Genomic DNA, 20,110 nt, shown 5'->3' on the forward strand with positions numbered 1-20,110 from the left:
ATCTGGTATGATCCTGATCTACCCATGGGAGAGGATGCCTTAACTTTATATTTTGGTCTTTGCAGTCTGGATAACAAACACAAGATGGAAAATGTCCAAGATGATGAAAAGAATGTTAAGTTCAACTCTAGGGCAGGATCTCGTGGGTTCCGAGAGCATTGGTGTGGTTGTTGACAATGGCCCATGCCTGGTAGATAAAAAGTTCACAGCATTTTGTGTCATCATTAAAGCATCAATTAAACCCTCCAGAGTTGTGACTAACCAAGAGGAAGGCCCTGAGACTAGTTCTGAGGGACAAGACTAACAGCTCATAAATCGAAGGCTCTGTTTCAGGATTTTCCTGATGTGCATGGGCTTCACAGGCTGTGGCCTGACCCTAACACAGCAAGCAGGGCTGGAATGTTGAACTGGGTTCTCAACAGCAATGTCTTAGTAACCAAACTTTCCAAACAACAAAAACAAACATTCTGCTTATGCTCCAGCCACTAAGTGCTTCTCGAAAGCTCACCTCCTGGAAATGTTTGAGAATATCATTGATGATGAACTCCTTGGTCTCATAGGGATGTACCCGAGTGAACGGATCCAGATTAATCACAGCGTCTTCAAACCGAATCAATGGAAATCCCAAGGTACTTTTCAGGGCCTAGTTAGGCAAGAAAGAAAATGACATACTTTAGCCATATGATGGCCTTCCAGGGGCTGTAATTCTGGATTCCATGACAGCTCCGAGTCATGTCAAGTTTCCAATGAGAGTCAAGGTTTTGATGTCTATAAACAAAGATTTTCCCTGTAATTACAAAAGTAAAATATTAGGGGAAAAATACATATATATCATCCAAAATAACACGTACCACATAGAAATAAACACTATTAGCTTCACAGCATAATTCCTTCTGGTCTGTTTCATGTCTATGTTTTTGTCATGTTTTACTTTTTGTCTGAAGTATACCACACACGCAGAAAGGTGTCCTAATCAGATGCACGGTTCAATGATTTTCCCCAAAGTGAACGCGACCACGTAACCGCCACCCAGACCAGAAAGCAGATTATTATCCCATCTGGGACGCAGCCCCTCCCCATGGGCAGACCCCCAGTCACCAGGCCCTCTTCCCCTAAGGTAGATCACCACGCACTAGTATTTCCTGTTGTGAATTTCACATAAATGAAATAACCATTGTGTACTTTGTTGTATACGGCTTCTTATAATCAACACGAAGTTTGTGAGATCCACTAGGTCGTTGCACGTGGCTGGAATTTATTAATTCTCATCGCTACATAGTATTCCCGTGTACAAATAAAACACAACTTATTTATTAACCATTGCTGCTGATGAACAGTTGTGTTACTTCAATTTTTTTGCTGTTATAATAATGTTGCTATGAACATTCTTGAACATGTTTTTTAGGGCACATTTGCAAGGATTTTTCTTGAATATATACCTGGGAGTGGAACTGCTGGGTCATAAAGAATGTACGCGTTCAACCTTGGTATATACTGCCAAACCGTTTTCCAAAGCAGTGGAACTGGTTTACGCTCTCTCCTGCAGTCTGTGACATTTCCTGTTATTGTACATCCTCATCAACACTTGGGAGAGCTTTTTAAAAAACAAATACTCTGATGGGTGTGTAAGGGTATGTCAGTGTGGTTTTAATTTCCATTTTCCTGCTGACGAATGAGATTAAGCACCTTTTAATATGCATATTGGCCATGTGGATAGCCTTTTTTGTGAAGTGTCTACTTTTGCTCATTTTTGTAGTGGGTTGTCTGTTTTTCCTTATTGCTTTGTAGGAGCTTTTCTTACATATTCTGTCTACAAGCCGTCTGTTGAGCCCTCTGTTGAACAGATGCATTGCAAATATCTTCTCCCATTCTTTTTTTTTCTTTTTTTGAGGAAGATTAGCCCTGAGCTAACTACTACCAGTCTGCCTCTTTTTTGCCAAGGAAGCCTGGCCCTGAGCTAACATCCATGCCCATTTTCTTCTACTTTATATGTGGGACGCCTACCACAGCATGGCTTGCCAAGTGGTGCCATGTCCGCACCCGGGATCCGAACTGGCGAACCCTAAGCCACCGAGAAGCGGAACGTGTGAACTTGACCGCTGCGCCACCAGCAGGCCCCATCTTCTCCCATTCTGTGACTTCTCTTATTACTCTTTGGTGTTTTTTGATGACCAGACTTTTTTAGTTTTGATGAAATCCAACTTACCAGTCTTTTCCTTTATGGTAAGAGCTTTCTGAGTCCTGGTTAAGAACTTATTATCTACACCAAGGTCTAGAGATATTCCCATATGTTTACTTATGGAATTTTTATTGTTTTGCTCTTCACATTTAAATCCATAATCTACCTGGACTTAACTTTTATATATGGTATGATGTAGAGATCAAGATCCATTTCTTTCTAGATGACTATCTAATGGACTAAGCAATATTTATTGAAAAGACCATCCTTTCCCCTATTGGAGTAGAGGGTGAACTTTGTTATGTCAAGCGGCCGTATTTATGTTCTGTTTCTGGATTCTCTTTTCTGTTTCATTTTGTCCTGCCTCCTGCAAATACTACACTGTCTTAATTACTGTCGATTTTGTAATATTTTTTGAAATCTAATAGTGCAAGATCTCCAACTTTGTTCTTTTTCTTCAAGATTACCTTGGTTACTCTTTGCACTTTTCATTTCCAAATAAATTCTAAAATCAGCCTGTCAATCTGCCATAAAAAATTGTTGAAGTTTTCATCAAGATTGCATTGAATCTATAGATCATTTTGAGGAGAAATGAAAACTTCACAATATTGAATCTTCCATTGTATTAACATGGTATGTTCCTTTAACTATTTAGGTCTTTTTCCATTTCTCTCGATAAAGTTTGATTGTTTTCTGTGTAGAGGTCTTGCACATGCTGTGCTGGATTTACCCTTGGTTGTCCGTGGTGGAATACAAACGGCCAGCAATTCTTTGTATCGTCTACATTGGTGGAGTCTATTTCCCCTCCACGTGAATCTGCACCAACCTTGTCATTTGCTCCAACCAATAAAATGCCACATACGTAGCAATGGACAACCTCTCAGCCTAGGCCTCAAGAGATCTTGGGGCTTCTGCCCTGCCCTTTTGGATGCTTCCACCACGGGAAGAAGCTGAGACTAGCTCTCTTGACTATGAGAGACCACGGAGAAGGAGGTTCTGTTGAGAGCCAACACCAACCACCCGACACAACAGTGAGGTCATCTTCTACTGTTCTGTCTCATCCGACTGCCACACGACTGCAGCCAAGTGAACCACCACACGCGAGGCCAGCAGAAGTACCCAGCCAAGTCTAGCCCAAAGTGCTGAACTGTAGAGTTGTGATCAAATAAAACGATTGTTGTAAACCACTACGTTATGGGGTGATTTGTTACATGGTAATAGATTAATGATACTGTAGCTGATGTTCTCTTAATGCTATTATAAATGACATCCTTCAAATTCTCCTTTTCTCTATAATTGTTGCTGACATATAGAAATACAACGGACTTTTGTACACTGTCTACAGTGACCTTGCTAAATTTCCTTATGCATTCTAATAACTTATCTGTACATTCTTTTAGACTTTCTACGTACATAATCATGTTCTCTGCAAATAACAAAGTTTTCACTTTCCTGTCCAGTTCTTCTACCCTTTATTTTATTTCTTTTTTAATCTTTCTAGTCTACTGCACTGGCTAGGATCTCCAGTATAACGGTGAACAGAATGGTGATAATGAGCACCCTTCCAGGCTTTCAGTATATCACCATTGAGTATGATGCTTGCTATAGCTTTTTTACAGATACACTTTATCAGTCTAAGGCAGTTCCATTCTATTTTTTGTTTTATAAGAATCATAAATAGATGTTGAATTTTGTCAAAAGGCTTTTGTGCAACTATTGAGATAACATTTTTTTCTTCTTTCATTTTGTTGATGTGGTGAATTACAGGATTTATCTGAAAATGTTAAACTAAACTCACATTCCTGGAATAAACCCATTTGGTTATATTTTCTTTCTTCTACATTGCTGTATTTGATTTGCTAATATTTTGTTGAGATTTCTTTCTTCTATGGTCCTGAAAAAATACTGGTATACAATTTTCCTTTACTATTCGATTATTCTCAAAATATATAGTTTTCTAGTACACTTCTTGAACACATTTACATTTATTTTAAATTCTGTGTCTGATAATGCCAGTATCTGGTTTATCTGTGGGTCTGTTTCTAGTGTCTATTTTTTTCTCTCAGTCCCATCTCTGGGTAGGCCTGGTAATTTGTGATTGATTGCAACATTTTGTATGAAAGTTTACAGAGACTTTAAAGGAGTCTTTAGCTTCCGGCAGGCAGTTAAAGGGGCTTCACCCACCCAGGGTTTGGGCTTCCTCAACGCTGGATCTCAGTCTTTGTAATCCTGGTCCATTTCAGTCTTTGTATGGCCTGGTGTAGTCCTTCAACAATCTCAAGTGAAAACCAATTCCATTCCTCTACTTTTCATCTCCATAGCACCATAAAAATGCTAAAATGTCTTTTTAGCTCTTCAATCTCTTGGCTGCCACTTTTGGCTTGGCTTCTCTCAGACTAGGTGACTTAGAAATTATCACCTGCCTCAAGAAATAAAGCGGCTCAGACTATTGGGATCTCTTTTCTGCCCGTCCCTTCTCTGTGGGATATGAGCCCCTAGTTTACTAGCTCTCTTAGCAGCAGTCGAGTCTACCTTTGCCAAATTCTCTACCTTTCGGTGCCTGTTCTCTACTAGATTCCTCTGCCTTTCTCCCCACACCACTTACAAATTAGAAATGTCTCAAGAATCAAAGCAGAGGAAATGTTGGGCTCCCCTTATTGAGTTTCTTTCCTCTCATAAATCGTGGATCCTCGAGTCCTGACTGCCTGGGTGGCTTTCTACTGTCCTCAAACAGACGTTTGAGTGTTCTCTTTCTAGCGTTCCTTGTAGTTTTCAGCTGGTTTAGGTCTGCCATAAGCCAGTTTACAGTCTTTGAATATGGTCCATTTTCCAATTATATTTTTATTTAATGTGATTGATATTACAAGGATTTTAGAGAGCATGCCAAATACTCTTCTTTTTTGGATGTGAAAACCCTTTTTTTATGCTAATAATGTTAGTGAATCTCTAATCCACTTGGAATTTATCCTTACGTAGAGTGTGAATAATAAATGTAATTTTATACTTTTCCATATGGCTATCTAGTCTAATATTCAAACATCTATATATTTCCCAACTAAAACGCCTTTATATTAAAATCTCATGTGCAATTTAAAAGACTTTCTATTTCATTTTCTCACTTATTTTTTAATCTTTTAGCATGTATTTTCAGAGGGTGCCTTGAATTCTTTTGGAACAAGAGTATGCTTAATTGAAACGAAATCATATAATTGAAGAAAACACAGATGAAACTTTCTAAAACCAGAGAGCGGGGAAACTTTTTTTGTGACAAATTTCAAATTCAAAAAGGCAAAAGATTGATAAATTTGACAACATAAAAATATAAAGCTTTTGCATGATTAAAAAAAAAAACACACACCAAAAGCAAAATAAAAAGACAAGTGAAAAACTGAAGGAAAAAATACTTGCAACTTATACCAAAGACAAAACTTACATAAAGAGCTTCTAAAGTCAGAGGAGATAAAAGACCAACAATATGATTTAAAAATGGACAACTGATATGACCAGATAGTTTAGTTCACAGAGGAAAAGAAATGGCCCTTGAACATATGGGTTAGGAGAAGGAGGAGCAGAGTGAAAGAAAACTGTGGAAAAGACAGAGAAGAAACAAATAGAAGAGGAAGAAGAGAACAGCAAGGACAGGCCGTCAAGAACAGGGAGGTCGGCAACATCAGAGACGGCAGAGGACCCCACGAAGATGAGGACAGAAAAAAGGCCAACGGATTCGGTGCCTTGCAAAGTCACTAGTAACCTCCTACTAAATAATTTCAGAACAAAATATTTTAGAGATTAAGAACATCCTCAAATTAATTCAGCTTGACATGCTAATTAAGTCTAACACTCTCATTTTTTAAAATAAATAAAACTAAAGAAATGTTAAGTGGATGGCCTAAACTCATCTAGCCAGTTATGAGGAGACCTTAGACTCGAGTGTGCTCATTTTCACAACAGTAAGTGTTTATCAGGGGGAAGCAGGAAGACCAGAACGGAGGATTGCATTGTTTCTCCTGAAAGACCTCTGCTACTCTTTCCCGCGCGCCTCGCCCACTCGCCATCATCACTCACGAGGGGAGTGACGATGAAGTAAACAGGCATTATTTTCTTCGTTTCACTGACAGAAAAACTGAGGCCCAGCAGGTTGAGCTGCTTTGCTGAGAGCCACACGACAAACATGACGGGGAAGTGAGGTACTGACAACAGTCTGGCAGATTGTTCTGCGGTACAACTCCGAGCGCTGCTTTCTTCTCAGAGAAGAGGAAATGAGACAAAAACAAAGGCTTAAGGCAAAAAGCTTTCTACCCCAATTTCCTCATTGCAACCAAATACTGCAGAAGAGGAGCCACACATGGGAGCAAAGACTTTGAAACCTGTAGTAAGTTGTCAAAAGCCTCACGGAGACGCTATCCTCTTTCTGAATGGCTACCGTGCTTTGTCTTGAACCAAGGAATTAATCTGGCCCTTCAGTAAAAATCATCTTTACCTGGTCATGTGCTGCTCTGGGCCTCGCGCGTTCGAAGTCGAGACACAGCCCATTGGTATGAATTATTCTGCCACCTTCAGGTGGTGCTGGTCAGTCAGAGAAGAGAGGAGCAGGGGAAAGCCAAACAGGCTTTTCCTTGCAGGAACCAATGACTAATCGAATACAGTAGTATACGAAGCTGATGCTTATTGACTCAAGTAGCAGACGGTTTCCTGTCATAAAATGGATTCTGGAGAAAGCAATCTGTGCTCATAAGTTCCCAGTAAAAATAGGAAACTGTCTATTCCTGCCTCCTCCAGACAAAACTGCAGAAGGCTTCCAGAAACTTTATGGAATTGAAAGAAGTACCTGTCCACATGCCACAGGCCTCAGATCACAGGCTAGTGCCTGGGCTATGGGCCTTCCTTTCTTAGTTTATCCTGCACTAAACAAGACTGTCTGGAATTCATTCTTTAAAGGTTTATTTATGGTACATAGAGAGTGTTTATGTGGAGCAGGGTATTTGCCCATTTCCCTCTTGGGACAGTGTTTAAAACTACAGGGATATTTCCCTCTCTGGCACTTTCTGAAATACAATTAACAATACTGGATCTTTTTTCCTTTTAACAAATCTGGTTTTTATTTAGGGAGGGGAGGAAAAAAGTAAAGGGTCTGAAGTTTCCCAACAAATTATTTCAAGCCTCTGAGAAGACGGTTTTAGGCTTTTTAAATAGTGTCTTTGTCTGAAATCCCCCCTTACCCCCACCCTCTTGCTCTGACCATTAAAATGTGGGTTTTCTTCCAAACTAGATTGCTCAATTAAAGCCCTTCTTTTGTAATACCCCACTGCTCTAAATGGGAAAAGGACTGCTGTAGGCCACCTTGTGAAACCTTTTAAAGGCTCCTGGCCTCCTTTGATCTTTAAAAAAACCGAAAGCACATATAAACTACCTGGCATTTTCAATGTTTCTCTGCTAGTCTCTAACACGCAAACTTGGGAGGATAATGGAGAGCATGGGGGAGGGGAGGAATGCCGTGCTTTCGTCTCCACATTTGTGAAATGGAACCATTATCTCCCCCTTCTTCCATCACACAGTAAGGAAACCAATTGAGATAGCAGATGTGAAACTGCTTTGAGTCCTTCTGAACAGACACTCTATCTGGCAATAAGTACCCTCAGTGTAAACCTGAAGAGACTTTGCTCGGAGATTTCTGACAGCCTCACTTCGGGCCTAGAGTCAAGGGAATCAAGACAATTATTCCTTCAATACCAAAGACATGGTTACCTTTTAGTCAGACTCTTGTGATTCCTGTTCCGGGCCAGGACTCCATCTCCTAAGCACATACTTCTAGCCATTATACATTCCTCTTAAAGAGCACACTGCTCTTCCTAAGAGCTCCTAATAAAGGGATATTACTCTGTTAGAAAACTCTCTGAATAAATGACATTATTTTATAAGTCCCAGACTCCACTAGGAGAACTCAAGACACAGTAAAACGGTGACTTCCACAAGCTGAGAATTTAACTCTGAAGTCCCAATTCCCAGTACCCTCCTTGAAACATTAACGTACCCCACTCAAGGTGCTCCCCAACTCACACCTCATAACATGACTGCTTCCCTGAATTTGTTTAACAAGCATTTGAAAAATGCCTTGAAAATGTTCTTCCGACATAGTGCCAAGTGAAACATTCAACTTAAACGATTTCCAGTTTACTGTATGCAGAGCGAACATGCCAGCATCAATGTCAAAGAACCGGGGCTGGGGCTGCTGCAACTGTAGGAAATCACACTGCATTTGTCAGTCTGGGGGAAGCTTTTCTGCTGGGAGCCATTTGAAAGGAATAGTTAGGTGTCAGTGTTTCTTAGGAAGATGATTTAAAAAACAAGAAGTCCTTAACTCTCAGGAAATGCTTAACATTGGTTTGTTGGGCGAGTGCCAAGTGTTCTGGGGAATATTATACTTTATCAAGCAAACCCATTCCAAAGGGTCACAGAAGTCAAGTGGATACTTGTGGATATTAGCAAGATAGTGGTTTTCCCATGGTTTTCCCCCCACTCCCATGGTAATTATAAGTATCGACTGTCTCCTGGGAAACATGAAATTAAAGCAAATTAAGCAGACAGGACAGCCTGACGAGATGGGCACACTGCACTGTTCTCAGGAAGCCGCAGGGGCAATTACCACTCCCCTGGACCTGACCAGCACTCCAGCTGCTCATCCCCAGTTTGCCGCCTTAATGAAGCGGTCCCATCCTTGCCCTGTCCTTACCCAAATGCACTGATGTTGCCCAGACTACCGTCTCATTACCTATCAGTCTATCTTAGAGCCTGTGAGTTGGCAAACCATGGACCACATGAGGCCCACACATGTGTTTTGTTAGGCCCACAAGGTTTAAACAAAACAAAACAAAACAAAACTCAAATTGGTTGCCAATGTTTAAAAACCAGGAGATTCCACATAAAAATCCAGATTTCCGGCTTCACTTAAAAATCTGAAGATCTGGCAACACTGGGTTCACGTTCCCCCATGACAACAATTGGCTGGACCTGAGCTGCGGCTGCCCCCTTCAGATGAGTGCTCACACTCCGTGTGCCACAGTCCCCGCTGTGCGGGTTCACCTACTTGCATCGCCAGCACAGTCCCTGCAAGCATCCGAATTTGGGACTCCTGGTTTATTACTTATTTGTTTATGTCTGTAGCTATTCCTGCTCAGAAAGAGAGACCATTTTGCAGCATCTTAAAGGAGGCAGCACGAGACAGTGGAAAAGTCTTAGACTGGTGGTTAGTGGGGAGATGGGTGCCTTGATAACCATCTTCCAGTGCAACAGAAGAACCAGAAGTGATGGGGGCAAGCTGTAGAGGCAGATATAGATTCAACCTAAGGAAAGGTTTTCCAACAATCTCCTGGGCTCTGTTCCTGCTCCTATCACTACCTATCTACACTGGCTTAAGTAACAAACACCCTGAACTCCAATATCCTTGTCCTTTGAGCAAGGGGATCACTGAAAACTCTTACAGCGCTAAAATTCTCTGATTCCTTATGTTTTAGGGGGCAGCACAGTACAGGGGAAAAACATGCTGCCGACTTTAGAGTCACGTAGGCTAGGATTTGAATGCCAGCTCCATCCTTACTTACAAAATGTTACTGCAAAAAATGAAGAGGGTATTCAGGCTGCATCTGTCAAGTGCCTATCAGGACGACCCGCAGGAGTGTTCCATCCAGATACAGTGGTAGGTGAGGGCATATCTCACTGGGTATGCGGCCGCGTCTTCCTTGAAGGTTGTAGACGTTTCTAGCGTCAACCATTCGAGAAGAGGTGGCTACTTGGAGAGGAGGAGAGAACTAGGAGGGCAGGCAGGCCTTGGACACGAAAGGAAGGTCCTGTCTTGGCTGTAGCTTTTCTCTTGGGTCTGAGAGTGGGCCCGTAAAAGGAGGCTTGCACCTCACTGAGATGAGCCAAGAGCCGAGCAGAAGGCAGGTGGGCTTCATCTAATTCTCTGTGTTTACTCTTTTGCTCCTCTTTAATCTTTAGCAAAGTCATACTTAAACATTAAAAGCAAGCAAGCAAGAAATATATATATATATGAGTCAATCAAACATCTAAAGACAGAAACCTGAAAAAATATCTGCTACAAACGACAATGCAGGACAGAAAAAGCAAACGGTAAACACTCTCATTCTCTTCCAAGGAAAAGTCACTTCTTAAGACTGATCTAGATATCAACTCACCTTAAGATCCAACGGTAGCTTGTTGGAGGTGAACACACTTAGCTTGATCTGGGGAATGCTGATTTTGAGATTTTCAAAGTAGTAGCGAATCAGTGTTCCACCTTGCTCAACTGTCTTTTCATGGAGGTTTTCATCATATTTTTCCACCTCTGGCACACAGACAGAATCATATTTTTAAAAAATGAATCTCCTGAAGTCTCATGATTCAAATACTAGCATTCACATTTTAAAAAATTCATAGAAAAATGGAAACATCTCTCTCTCTAAATTTAGTTTTTCAGGGTTCAGTAATATGTACAGAATCCTGATGCTGTTTCTGTGTAAGAGCAGATCTGTTTCATGTTGTTTAACAAAAAAGTACAATAGCTTAATCTTTTGATTTGTGACTCTATACCATCTGGCAGATATCATCTTTGGAAAACATAATCCAGGTGGGAAAGCCAAAGGCCACGGGTGTGTTTGCTGGCAATGAGTTTTCTAGAAACTGTGTTGTTGTTGTTATTATTATTAATGACCCAGATAATCTGAATTTATTTCATAAGACAATATCCAAATAAGTACTTGGAGTATAGTTTAACCGAATCATAATGAACAATGTGACCAATTAAATAACGAATATGAATGAAATATAAGACCTTAAAAAGAAACAGGCTGCAGGCTATAAAGAACTGACGTCACAAGAAGCACTCTTTCTCCCAAATGGTGGACATCCCTTTAAGTGGCACAGTTGAGGCAGATTTTTGACTTGTTATATCTCATGAAGTAAAAGGTTAACATGGGCTAAAACACAGCAAGGTGCTCTTCGTACTCAATGCTGCACCCACACCCAGGTGGGCAGCTTATTTCCACTTGGCTTCATGTGCCTTAGAAATAAAACCAAGAGATTGTACACATCTACTTATCAAACAAATTTATAGTGTTAACTATTATCAGTTCTATTTGAAGAAAAAAAAGGAAATAGGTAAAAAAAAGAAATACTACAACAGAGACTTGCTTATCTGTATTTAGGGAACGGAAATAGCTGTAGAAAGCAAAGGAGATGCTCCAATGAAAGGCAGGCAAGCATTTTACACAAGTGTAAATCAACTATACAATGCTTAAGGAGAAATTTGTTCAGAGTAACTTACAAGAAAAGCAGGTCCACTTAAATTTAAAGTAAAACTTCCCAGGAAGGTACCAAAAGAGAACAGATACCTGGCAGGCAGGCTCTCCAGCGGCTGTCTGAACACAAACACACACTGGTGTCTGACCCAAAGTGGAAAAGCAGCATTAGATAGACAGGATCTGGCTTTTGATCCCAAATACACTTAAAGCTTAAATTCTAAGTTCAGGATAAAAAGAGCAAAAAGCTGCTTCTTGCATTGTGTGTATGTATGTACATATGTACACACGTCCCCAGTCATTTTGTTTTCTCTAGCCAACGTGGGCAGATAAACATGAAAGTCTCTATCTTATCATTTCTTCAGGCTCAACACTTAGTTTAGGCTTCAAAAGACTAAGCGTTACTGGCTTCTTTCTAAGCTGTATATACAGTCTTGCAAAGGCCACGATGAGGAATCTAAAATAAAGAGACAATAGCTAAATTACTTCCGCAGCACTGCTGGAAAAGGCAGGCTTTTCAACAGCTTATCTTACCCTCTCTCCAAAGAGGAGTAAACTAACTAGAAACCTTTGTAATTACATTAAGGCACAAAGGTATGGATGTAAAAAGTTAAGCACTTGAGGCTAGCCTATGTTTTTCCCTCCAGCAAACCAAAGGAACTGCCGAAGGGATTTCTGATTCTTGGCCCTGAGTCTGTTTCACAAACAAAAGTTAGGAAACAAAGTAGTTTGCTAAATGACTAACATCATTTCTGTTATCCTAGAGCAGATGAGTTAAAAAATGCAAAAGAAAGAGGAATGGCATATTGCTTCCCTAAGGCTTACCACTAGGCATTCTAGGACACCAGAAGACCCTCAGAGCAGCTTCCTGTACACAAGGACATACCTCGAATTCTGCCAACAAGCAATACTTTGAAAGAGGACCACTGAACACAAACCTTAGCTTTCTAGCTCAAGCTGAGAGGTGGAAATGGAGCTCATCAGGCATCCAGAAGCTACCTATTTTCACAAGGAGACCAAAAGATGTCATCCTTGGGCCATTTCCTAGATAGAAAGCTAGAACATTCAACATTACCTGATTCTGCTTGATCATAGCCAAAGAAACTTAGCAGCTTGAGGAGCAGTTTCTCTTCAATTTGCACTGTGAATCTCTGAGCTGTGATCATCAGATGCTAGAGATAAAGAAATTCTGATTTACAGTGTGAACACCAGAAAGAATTTTCTTCTGTGCCATTGAGAAGGCCAAAATGACATGACACGGTTTCTTCAGTGATTTTATAATCATATGCCAAGTTATTTCTGGCTTCTCTCTCTCTACATTGTCACAATTAACCAAAAATTCCAGAAGATGTTTAGTAGACAATTCACCATCCTACTGTTTGGTTCTCATGGTATCTGTGTCTCATTAGTCAGGATTTCAGATGCAGTGTGGTGGATGAACTCTACCGTACTGAGCTCACATGGACGGCAGCTCATTGAAGGAGCAGCAGGACTGGGCTTGTGGATTTGTGGGCCACATGCAGGCTTGGCCCGATCAGCATTGGTGACAAAGGACCAGAAATATGGGAAGCAACTGCTTAGTCAGCTCCTGCTTTTCCAGAATCTGCTGCTGTAATAGCTAGCTTTGTACATGGAGACTTCTCCACAAAAGAAAGTTTATCACTTTTGAATGACTGCTTTTAGTAAGCAATGTGGCAGCTTACACAGAAGGATGTCAGTCCCAAGATTAGACCCCCTCCTCCCTCTTTTCTAACAGTCTCTGGATTACTCTTAGTAACGTATCTGGATCATGCCTGGTCCTGATCAACCTAGGAGATGCCCTACTTTCCTACAGAGACTTCACTCTGATGAATACAGACTCTGGCCCCTGTGGATTCCATACTATCAGCAGCAAGGTCATCAAAAACACAGCTGAGAATACAAAGTGCCAAGAGGAGTCCCTGTTGGCTCCTCTACACAGTCTTATGTCACTTGTGCCTTAACCCCACAGGACTACTTCCCTGCGCATCCTGCACTGCTGCTCTGAGACTTGGCTGTGAGAAAACAAACCGACCTCCTGGCAAGGTGTCGCCCCCCAGCCTCCCCACCCCGAGCCTACCTTGTAGATATTGGTCAGCGCACTCTTACTGGGGAACTTCACCGCGTTCACCTGCACGGCAGGGCCCGTCTCGATGACCTCATTCTCAGTGCTCAGGGGAGTCACGTAGAGCATGAAGGGCTGAGTGGTACCAATGAGCTGATTGTCCACCTAGGACACACAAAAGCAGCAAAACAAAAATAAACACAGACAAGTTGCTCAGTTGTCATTTTTACCTTTGAGTGGGGTCTCAATAATATGCAGGTCATTCAGAAAGTACCCTTGCTATTTTATTCTATCTCAACAGCAGCTGGAAAAATATATTCTCACTAAAGACCAACGATAATAACAGTAGTAGTAGTAATAATAACAGAAGCTGGACTTTATTTGGTGAGTGCTATGTGCCAAGCACCACACTAGTCACCTCATATGCATCACCTGGAGTCACGTGACACCTACCCTGTCGGAGTTAGTAAACCAAGGGCTCCACTGCGATCCTTACCACAGCCTCCTGAGGAATATCACTGTCCTTATGATACAGATGAAGGAGCTGGGGAGGGCGGCCCTTGCGTAAGATCATACAGCTAGTCACGACGGAAGTAAAACTTGAATCCAGGTCTGTCTGACCCTAAAGCTAACGCTCTTAACCCCTACGTTATCGATGCTTCTCTCACTCTAAATTCCTTGACATAAGAAAATTAAAACTAGAAAATCAGTAGCAAATGGCTACCAAATAGGCATAGTTGCCTATCGTAAAGTCAACTCCCTTCTAGGACTGAAAGGATGACCTCAGTAGCATTAGGAAATGCTGACCCAGCCCCGATCTGCACCACAACTGAGAACACACTGTCCACACTCAGAGACGTCTATGAAAGCCAGGAGGCTCCCCACAGGAAGCCCCATCTCCACTTTCTGTTTTATACCCAAGGTCCTTGCTAGGAAGAGAAAGGAGGAGAGAACACGCTGGGAACCCCTAAGTGTGCTTTCTCCACATCACCTAACATATCCCTTACGACAGCCCGAAGACTAAGGATTATTCCTCCCCATTTTACAAACAAGTAAACAGAAGCTTAGAGAGGCCAAACCGCTTGTCCACATTCACAGAGCTAGTAAGTGGAAGAGTTGGGATTCAAATACAAGTGTTTCTGGCACCAAACCCTCTGACCTTTCCAGTACGTCACACGGGTTTCCACAGAGCCATTTTGCATAATCACTTCTGACTCTCCTTCTGCGGGCCCTCAAAGTGCAGGGATAAGGGTGAGAGACCTGGAGCACTTTTTCCTACTTCCATTCTTGCCTCCCAACAATGTACTCTCTATACAGCAGCCAAAGTAATCTTTCAAAAATACAAATCAGGGGCCGGCCTGGTGGCAGAGTGGTTAAGTTTGTGCACTCCGCTCAGCAGCCCAGGCTTCGTGGGTCAGGATCCCGGGCACGGACCTGAACACCAGTCATCAAGCCACGCTGTGGCAGCATCCCATAAACAGAGTAGAGGAGGATGGGCATTGGCATAGATGTTGGCTTGGGGCCAATCTTCCTCACCAAAAAACTCCCCCAAAAACAAAAAAAGGAATCAGGTCATGTCCCTCCTTCCTTTACATCCTCCAGTAGCTTCCCCTTCTCTTAGGATAAAACCAAACTTCTCATTACAGCCCCCAAGGCCTGGACGATCTGGATACTGACTGCTTCTCCAGCTTCACCACATACCACTCTCCTCCAGGCTCACTATGATCCACACGGGAGCCTCTCAGTTCTGCTCAGTGTGGGCAATCCTCCCTCTCCCAGAGCCCCTGAACTCTCCGGGAGCGATTTTTCCCCTAGCGCCCTTCTCTATGGTTTGCTCATCTCCTCCACGTTCAGCTCAGCTCACTCTCACCTCCTCAGGAAGATCTTCCCAGGCCACTTTATCCAAAGCAGCACCATCCCTCTTTATTCTTTCATAGCAATTATCACAGGTTGTAATTATTTATATGCTCGTGTGCTCACTTACGGGCTGACCTCTTCCCTAGGCTGTTAGCTCAAAGAGAGCAGAAACCTCATCTTTTGCGTCATGGTTGGCTCTCCAGAGCCCAGGGCCATGCTGGGCACACAGCTGATGCTCAGTAAGAATTTACTGAGTGAATGAATCACCTGTCACATCCAATAGATGAAATGAAAATAAGGTCTCACCTTACTCTGACCTCTCCTTTGTTCTTTCCCCAAACACATTTGACACAAGGTGAACTGACTGAGAATTACTAATTCTAGTTTTATTCTCCCAATTAGATTACATGCTCCTTAAGGATAGGACTATATTTTATTTTTTTTTAACATTCTTTCTCATAGCACTGTAATCATGGTAAACTCTCAAATCTATTTTCTAAGATTTATAGCACATATTAAATCAAGAGGTATTATAATGAAAAATTTTTTTAATTAAAGTAAAAAGTTAATGAAATCAATGAATAGCAAATTCATTGGATCTTCTCTGTAAGGTTAAAAAAAGATAGACAAAGAAATATAGGTACGAGATATTAACTTTCTATCTGTCCTCAAAGAAACGGATTGTGATTAACTCTTTGCTATTTATGATACATGAGAAAAGAAAAAATTCTTCTGAAAAGGGGTTTTGGCATGGATGGAAGTCCATGAAGTGAGTGGAGCCCCCGTCAGGGGAACACACTGCACCCTCCCAGGAGGAACGCGGCTGTCCATCAGGGGAGAGACCACAGTCTAGTCTGGCTCCTTCTTTTGGAAATGTTTACAGAAACTGGTTTTCCGGACATTTCAATCTTGGCGGAGGTTGGAAAGGAGAAGGTTCCAAGTATGATGTTACAAAGAGATGGAGGAGTTGTCCCAACAGCACGACAACACAACTCCAGCAAAAATTGTCAAAATTAACTTTTCCAGAACTCAGAAAGTTCATCAAAGGCTTGCCACAATCCAGGGATGATTTACTTGAGAAAATTAGCTGAAGTTCAGCAAGGACAGTGAGCTCTGTGCCATTTCCTCTGTTCCTACTCCCACTCCCGCTCCCCAGCTCCACAGCAGCCTCGAAAACCAACAGCCCTCCAACCTGGTGAAGACACAGCAGCTGGCAGCCAGAGGAGGGGCCTGCGCAAGTGCGTGGGTCCCCAGAGGCCCCTCCCAGAGAAGTGTCGTTTCTTGGCTTGTCTGGCACCTCTCCCTCTCCTGATATTGGTAATTTGTGTCTTCTCTTTTTTTCTCCTGATCAGACTCATTACAGGTTTATTAATTTTTCACTCTTCTCAAAGAACCAGCTTTTGATTTCTCTACTGTAGTTGCTGGTTTCTATTTCATTGATTTCTTTTTTTTTTTGAGGAAGATTAGCCCTGAGCTAACTACTGCCAATCCTCCTCTTTTTTGCTGAGGAAGACTGGCCCTGAGCTCTCATCCATGCCCACCTTCCTCTACTTTATACGTGGGACGCCTACCACAGCATGGCTTGCCAAGCAGTGCCACGTCCAGACCCGGGATCCAAACTGGCAAACCCTGGGCCGCCAAGAAGCAGAACGTGCGCACTTAACCGCTGCACCACCGGGCCAGCCCCTCACTGATTTCTTTATTATTTCCTTTGTTTCAGTTATTTTGGGTTTAATCTGTTTTTTTTTTTTTTTTTGAGTTTTTAAAGATGATACCTGAGTTCACTGTTTTGAGAACTTTCTCCTTTTCTAATGAAAAATATTTAGTGCTACAAATTTCCCACCAGTACACTTTTAGTGGCATTCCACAAATTCTGATATGTTGTGTTTTCATCTTCTTTCAGCTCAAAATACTTTAATTTCTGTTTTGATATCTTCTTTGATCTGTGTTATTTAGAAGTGCATTATTTAGTTTTCAGATATTTGGGGTATTTTCCCAACCGTCTTTCTGTTATTTCTACTTTAATTCCATTGTGGTCAGAGGACATACTGGTGTGACCTGAACCCTTTTGCACTCGTTGAGAACTATCCTATGGTCCAGAATGTGGTCTGTCTTGGAAGTGTTTCATGTGCCCTTGAGGAGAGTGTGTTTGCTGCTGTTGCTAGGGGGAGTGCTCTATACATGTCAACGAGGTCTAGCTGGTGGACAGTGCTGTTCAAGTCTAGTCTATCTTAGCTGATTTGCTGGTTATTGGTTTTTACCAATTATTCAGAGAGTGGTATTAAAATCTTCTATTCTAATTGTGCATTTGTCTATTTCTTCTTCCAAGGCTATCAGTTTTTGCTTCATAAATTTTGAAGCTCTATGATTAGCTGTACAAACATTCAGGATTGTTATATTCTCTTGATTACTTAAATTTTATCACTAGGAAATTATCTTCCTTATCCCTGCTTATATGCTTTGCTCTGTAATCTATTCTGTTTGATATTAATCCAACCACTCCCACTTTCTTACGACTAGTGTTAGCACAGTGTATCTTTCCCTACTTTTTTCCTTTTAACCTAGCTGTGTCTTCATATTTAATGTGTGTTTCTTGTAGGCAGCACATAATTGGGTCTTGCTTTTTTATCTAAACTGATAATCTCTGCCTTTTAACTGGAGGTATGTATAGCATTTACATTTACTTAATTGATATAGTTAGGTTTGAATGATTCTATCTTGCTATTTGTTTTCTATTTGTCTCATCTGTTCTTTTCCACATTTTCCTCTTTTTCTGCTTCCTCTTGGATTAATCAAGTTTTTCTGGTCTTTTTTTTGCTGAGGAAGATTCACCCTGAACTGACATCTGTTACCAATCTTCCTCTATTTTGTATGTGAGCTGCCGCCACAGCATGGCCACTGATAGATGAGTGGTATAGGTCCACGCCTGGGAACTGAACCCGGGTTGCTGAAGCAGAGCATGCCAAACTTAACCACTGGGCCACCAAGGCTGGCTCAATCAAGTATTTTTCATGATTCTATTTTATCTTTGATAGATTATCAGTCACAACTCTTTTTTTTGTCACTTTGGTGGTTGCTTTAGGGTTTATAGTATTCATCTTTAACTTAGTCTACATTCAAATGACATCATACTATTTCATGTATAAGAAAATTACAGTAATATACTGCCAGTTCTCCCCTTCCAGACTTTATGCTATTGTTGTCATGCATTTTACTCTGACATGTTATAGACCCCAAAACACAGTGTTATTATTTTTGTCTAAACAGTTATCTCTTAAAGAAATCTAATAATATAATATAAGAAAATAATGTTATATACAATCATGCACTGCATAACAACGTTTCAGTCAACAACAGACCACATATACAATGGTGGGCCCTTAAGATTAGTACCATGTAGCCCAGGTGTGTAGCAGGCTATATCATCTAGGTTTGTGTAAGTACACTCTGTGATGTTCACACAATGATGAAATTGCCTAATGACACATTTCTCAGAACACATTCCCATAGTTAAGCATTGCACGACTGTATTTACCCAAGTAGTCACCATTTCAGGTGCTCTTCGTTCCTTTTTGTAGATCCAGATTTCCTCTGGTACCATTTCCTTCTGTCCTAACAATTTTTTTCATACAGATCTGCTGATGATAAACTTTTTTAGCTCTTATGTGTCTACAAACATCTTTATTTTCCCTTGTTTTTGAAATATGTATGTGCTAGGCATGGAATTCTAGGTTGAAGTGGGTTTTTTCCCTTTGGTACTTTAAAGATGCTGCTTACTGTCTTCTTACTTGCATTGTTCCCAGTGAGAAATTGGCTGTCATTCTCACCTTTGTTCCTTGCACGTAACATGTCTTTTCTATTCTGGCTGCTTTATTACTACTTTTCAATAATTTGATTATGATGTGCCTTGGTGTAGTTTCCTTCCACTGAGTGTGTGTGTCTGTGTGTGTACATGCGTGCACATGCTAAAATTTCTTCAAATATTTCTTCTGTCCTCATTGTCCTCTCCTTTGGGGACTCCAACTATTCATATATTAGGTTGCTTGAAACTGTCCCATAGGTCATCGATATTGTCTTCTTTGTGTGCTTGATGAAGACTGTCGCTGAGTTAACATCTGTGCCAGTCTTCCTCTATTTTGTGTGTGGGTCACCTCCACAGCATGGCTTGCTGAGCAGTGTGTAGGTCCACACCTGGGATCCAAACCTGTGAATCCCGGCCCACCAAAGCAGAGCATGCGAATTTAACCACTAAGCCACTGAGCCAGCTCTTCTTTTTTCTGGATTATTTTTTCTCCATGTATTTCAGTTTGGACAGTTTCTACTCCTATGTCTTCAAGCTCATTAATCTTTTTTTCTGCACTGTGTCATCCGTTGTTAATCCCATCCATTGTATTTTTCATTTCATTTTAATCTCCAGAAGTCTGATTTGAGTTTTTTATATCTTCCACGTCTCAATTTTTGAAATGTGTAGAATACAGCTATAACAACAGCTGAAATGTGTGTCTGTGAAAATTCTCACACCTGTGTTAGCTCTGGGTCAGTTTTGACTGATTGCCCTCCTCATTATATGTTGTGTTTTCCTGCCCCTTTGCACACCTGGTAATTTCTGATAGGTTCCCAAGCATCTAGCATGTTGTCAGGTGTTGATATTTTGTATTTTGTATGCACATTGTCGGGTGTTGATATTTTGTATTTTGT

At 41.3% G+C, this 20,110-nt stretch overlaps 1 protein-coding gene across 14 annotated transcripts in view; it reads right to left on the minus strand.

The window, feature by feature from the left end:
• The window catches only part of VPS13D (vacuolar protein sorting 13 homolog D), a 253,463-nt gene that overhangs the window by 86,517 nt on the left and 146,836 nt on the right, over positions 1–20,110 (minus strand). For all 14 annotated transcript variants that reach the window (XR_011433300.1, XR_011433299.1, XR_002806312.2 and 11 more), the window contains 4 exons: positions 13,571–13,720; positions 12,548–12,644; positions 10,372–10,520; positions 509–643 (listed from right to left, as the gene is read on the minus strand). Coding sequence is in view for 10 of the 14 variants with exons in the window: in XM_014737614.3 (XP_014593100.3) it covers positions 509–643; positions 10,372–10,520; positions 12,548–12,644; positions 13,571–13,720 (531 nt within the window). In the remaining 4 variants the exon portion in view is untranslated. The remainder of the gene's footprint in view (positions 1–508; positions 644–10,371; positions 10,521–12,547; positions 12,645–13,570; positions 13,721–20,110) is intronic.

The sequence above is a fragment of the Equus caballus genome, chromosome 2 (genome assembly GCF_041296265.1).
Source record: "Equus caballus isolate H_3958 breed thoroughbred chromosome 2, TB-T2T, whole genome shotgun sequence".
Classification (NCBI taxonomy): Eukaryota; Metazoa; Chordata; class Mammalia; order Perissodactyla; family Equidae; genus Equus; species Equus caballus.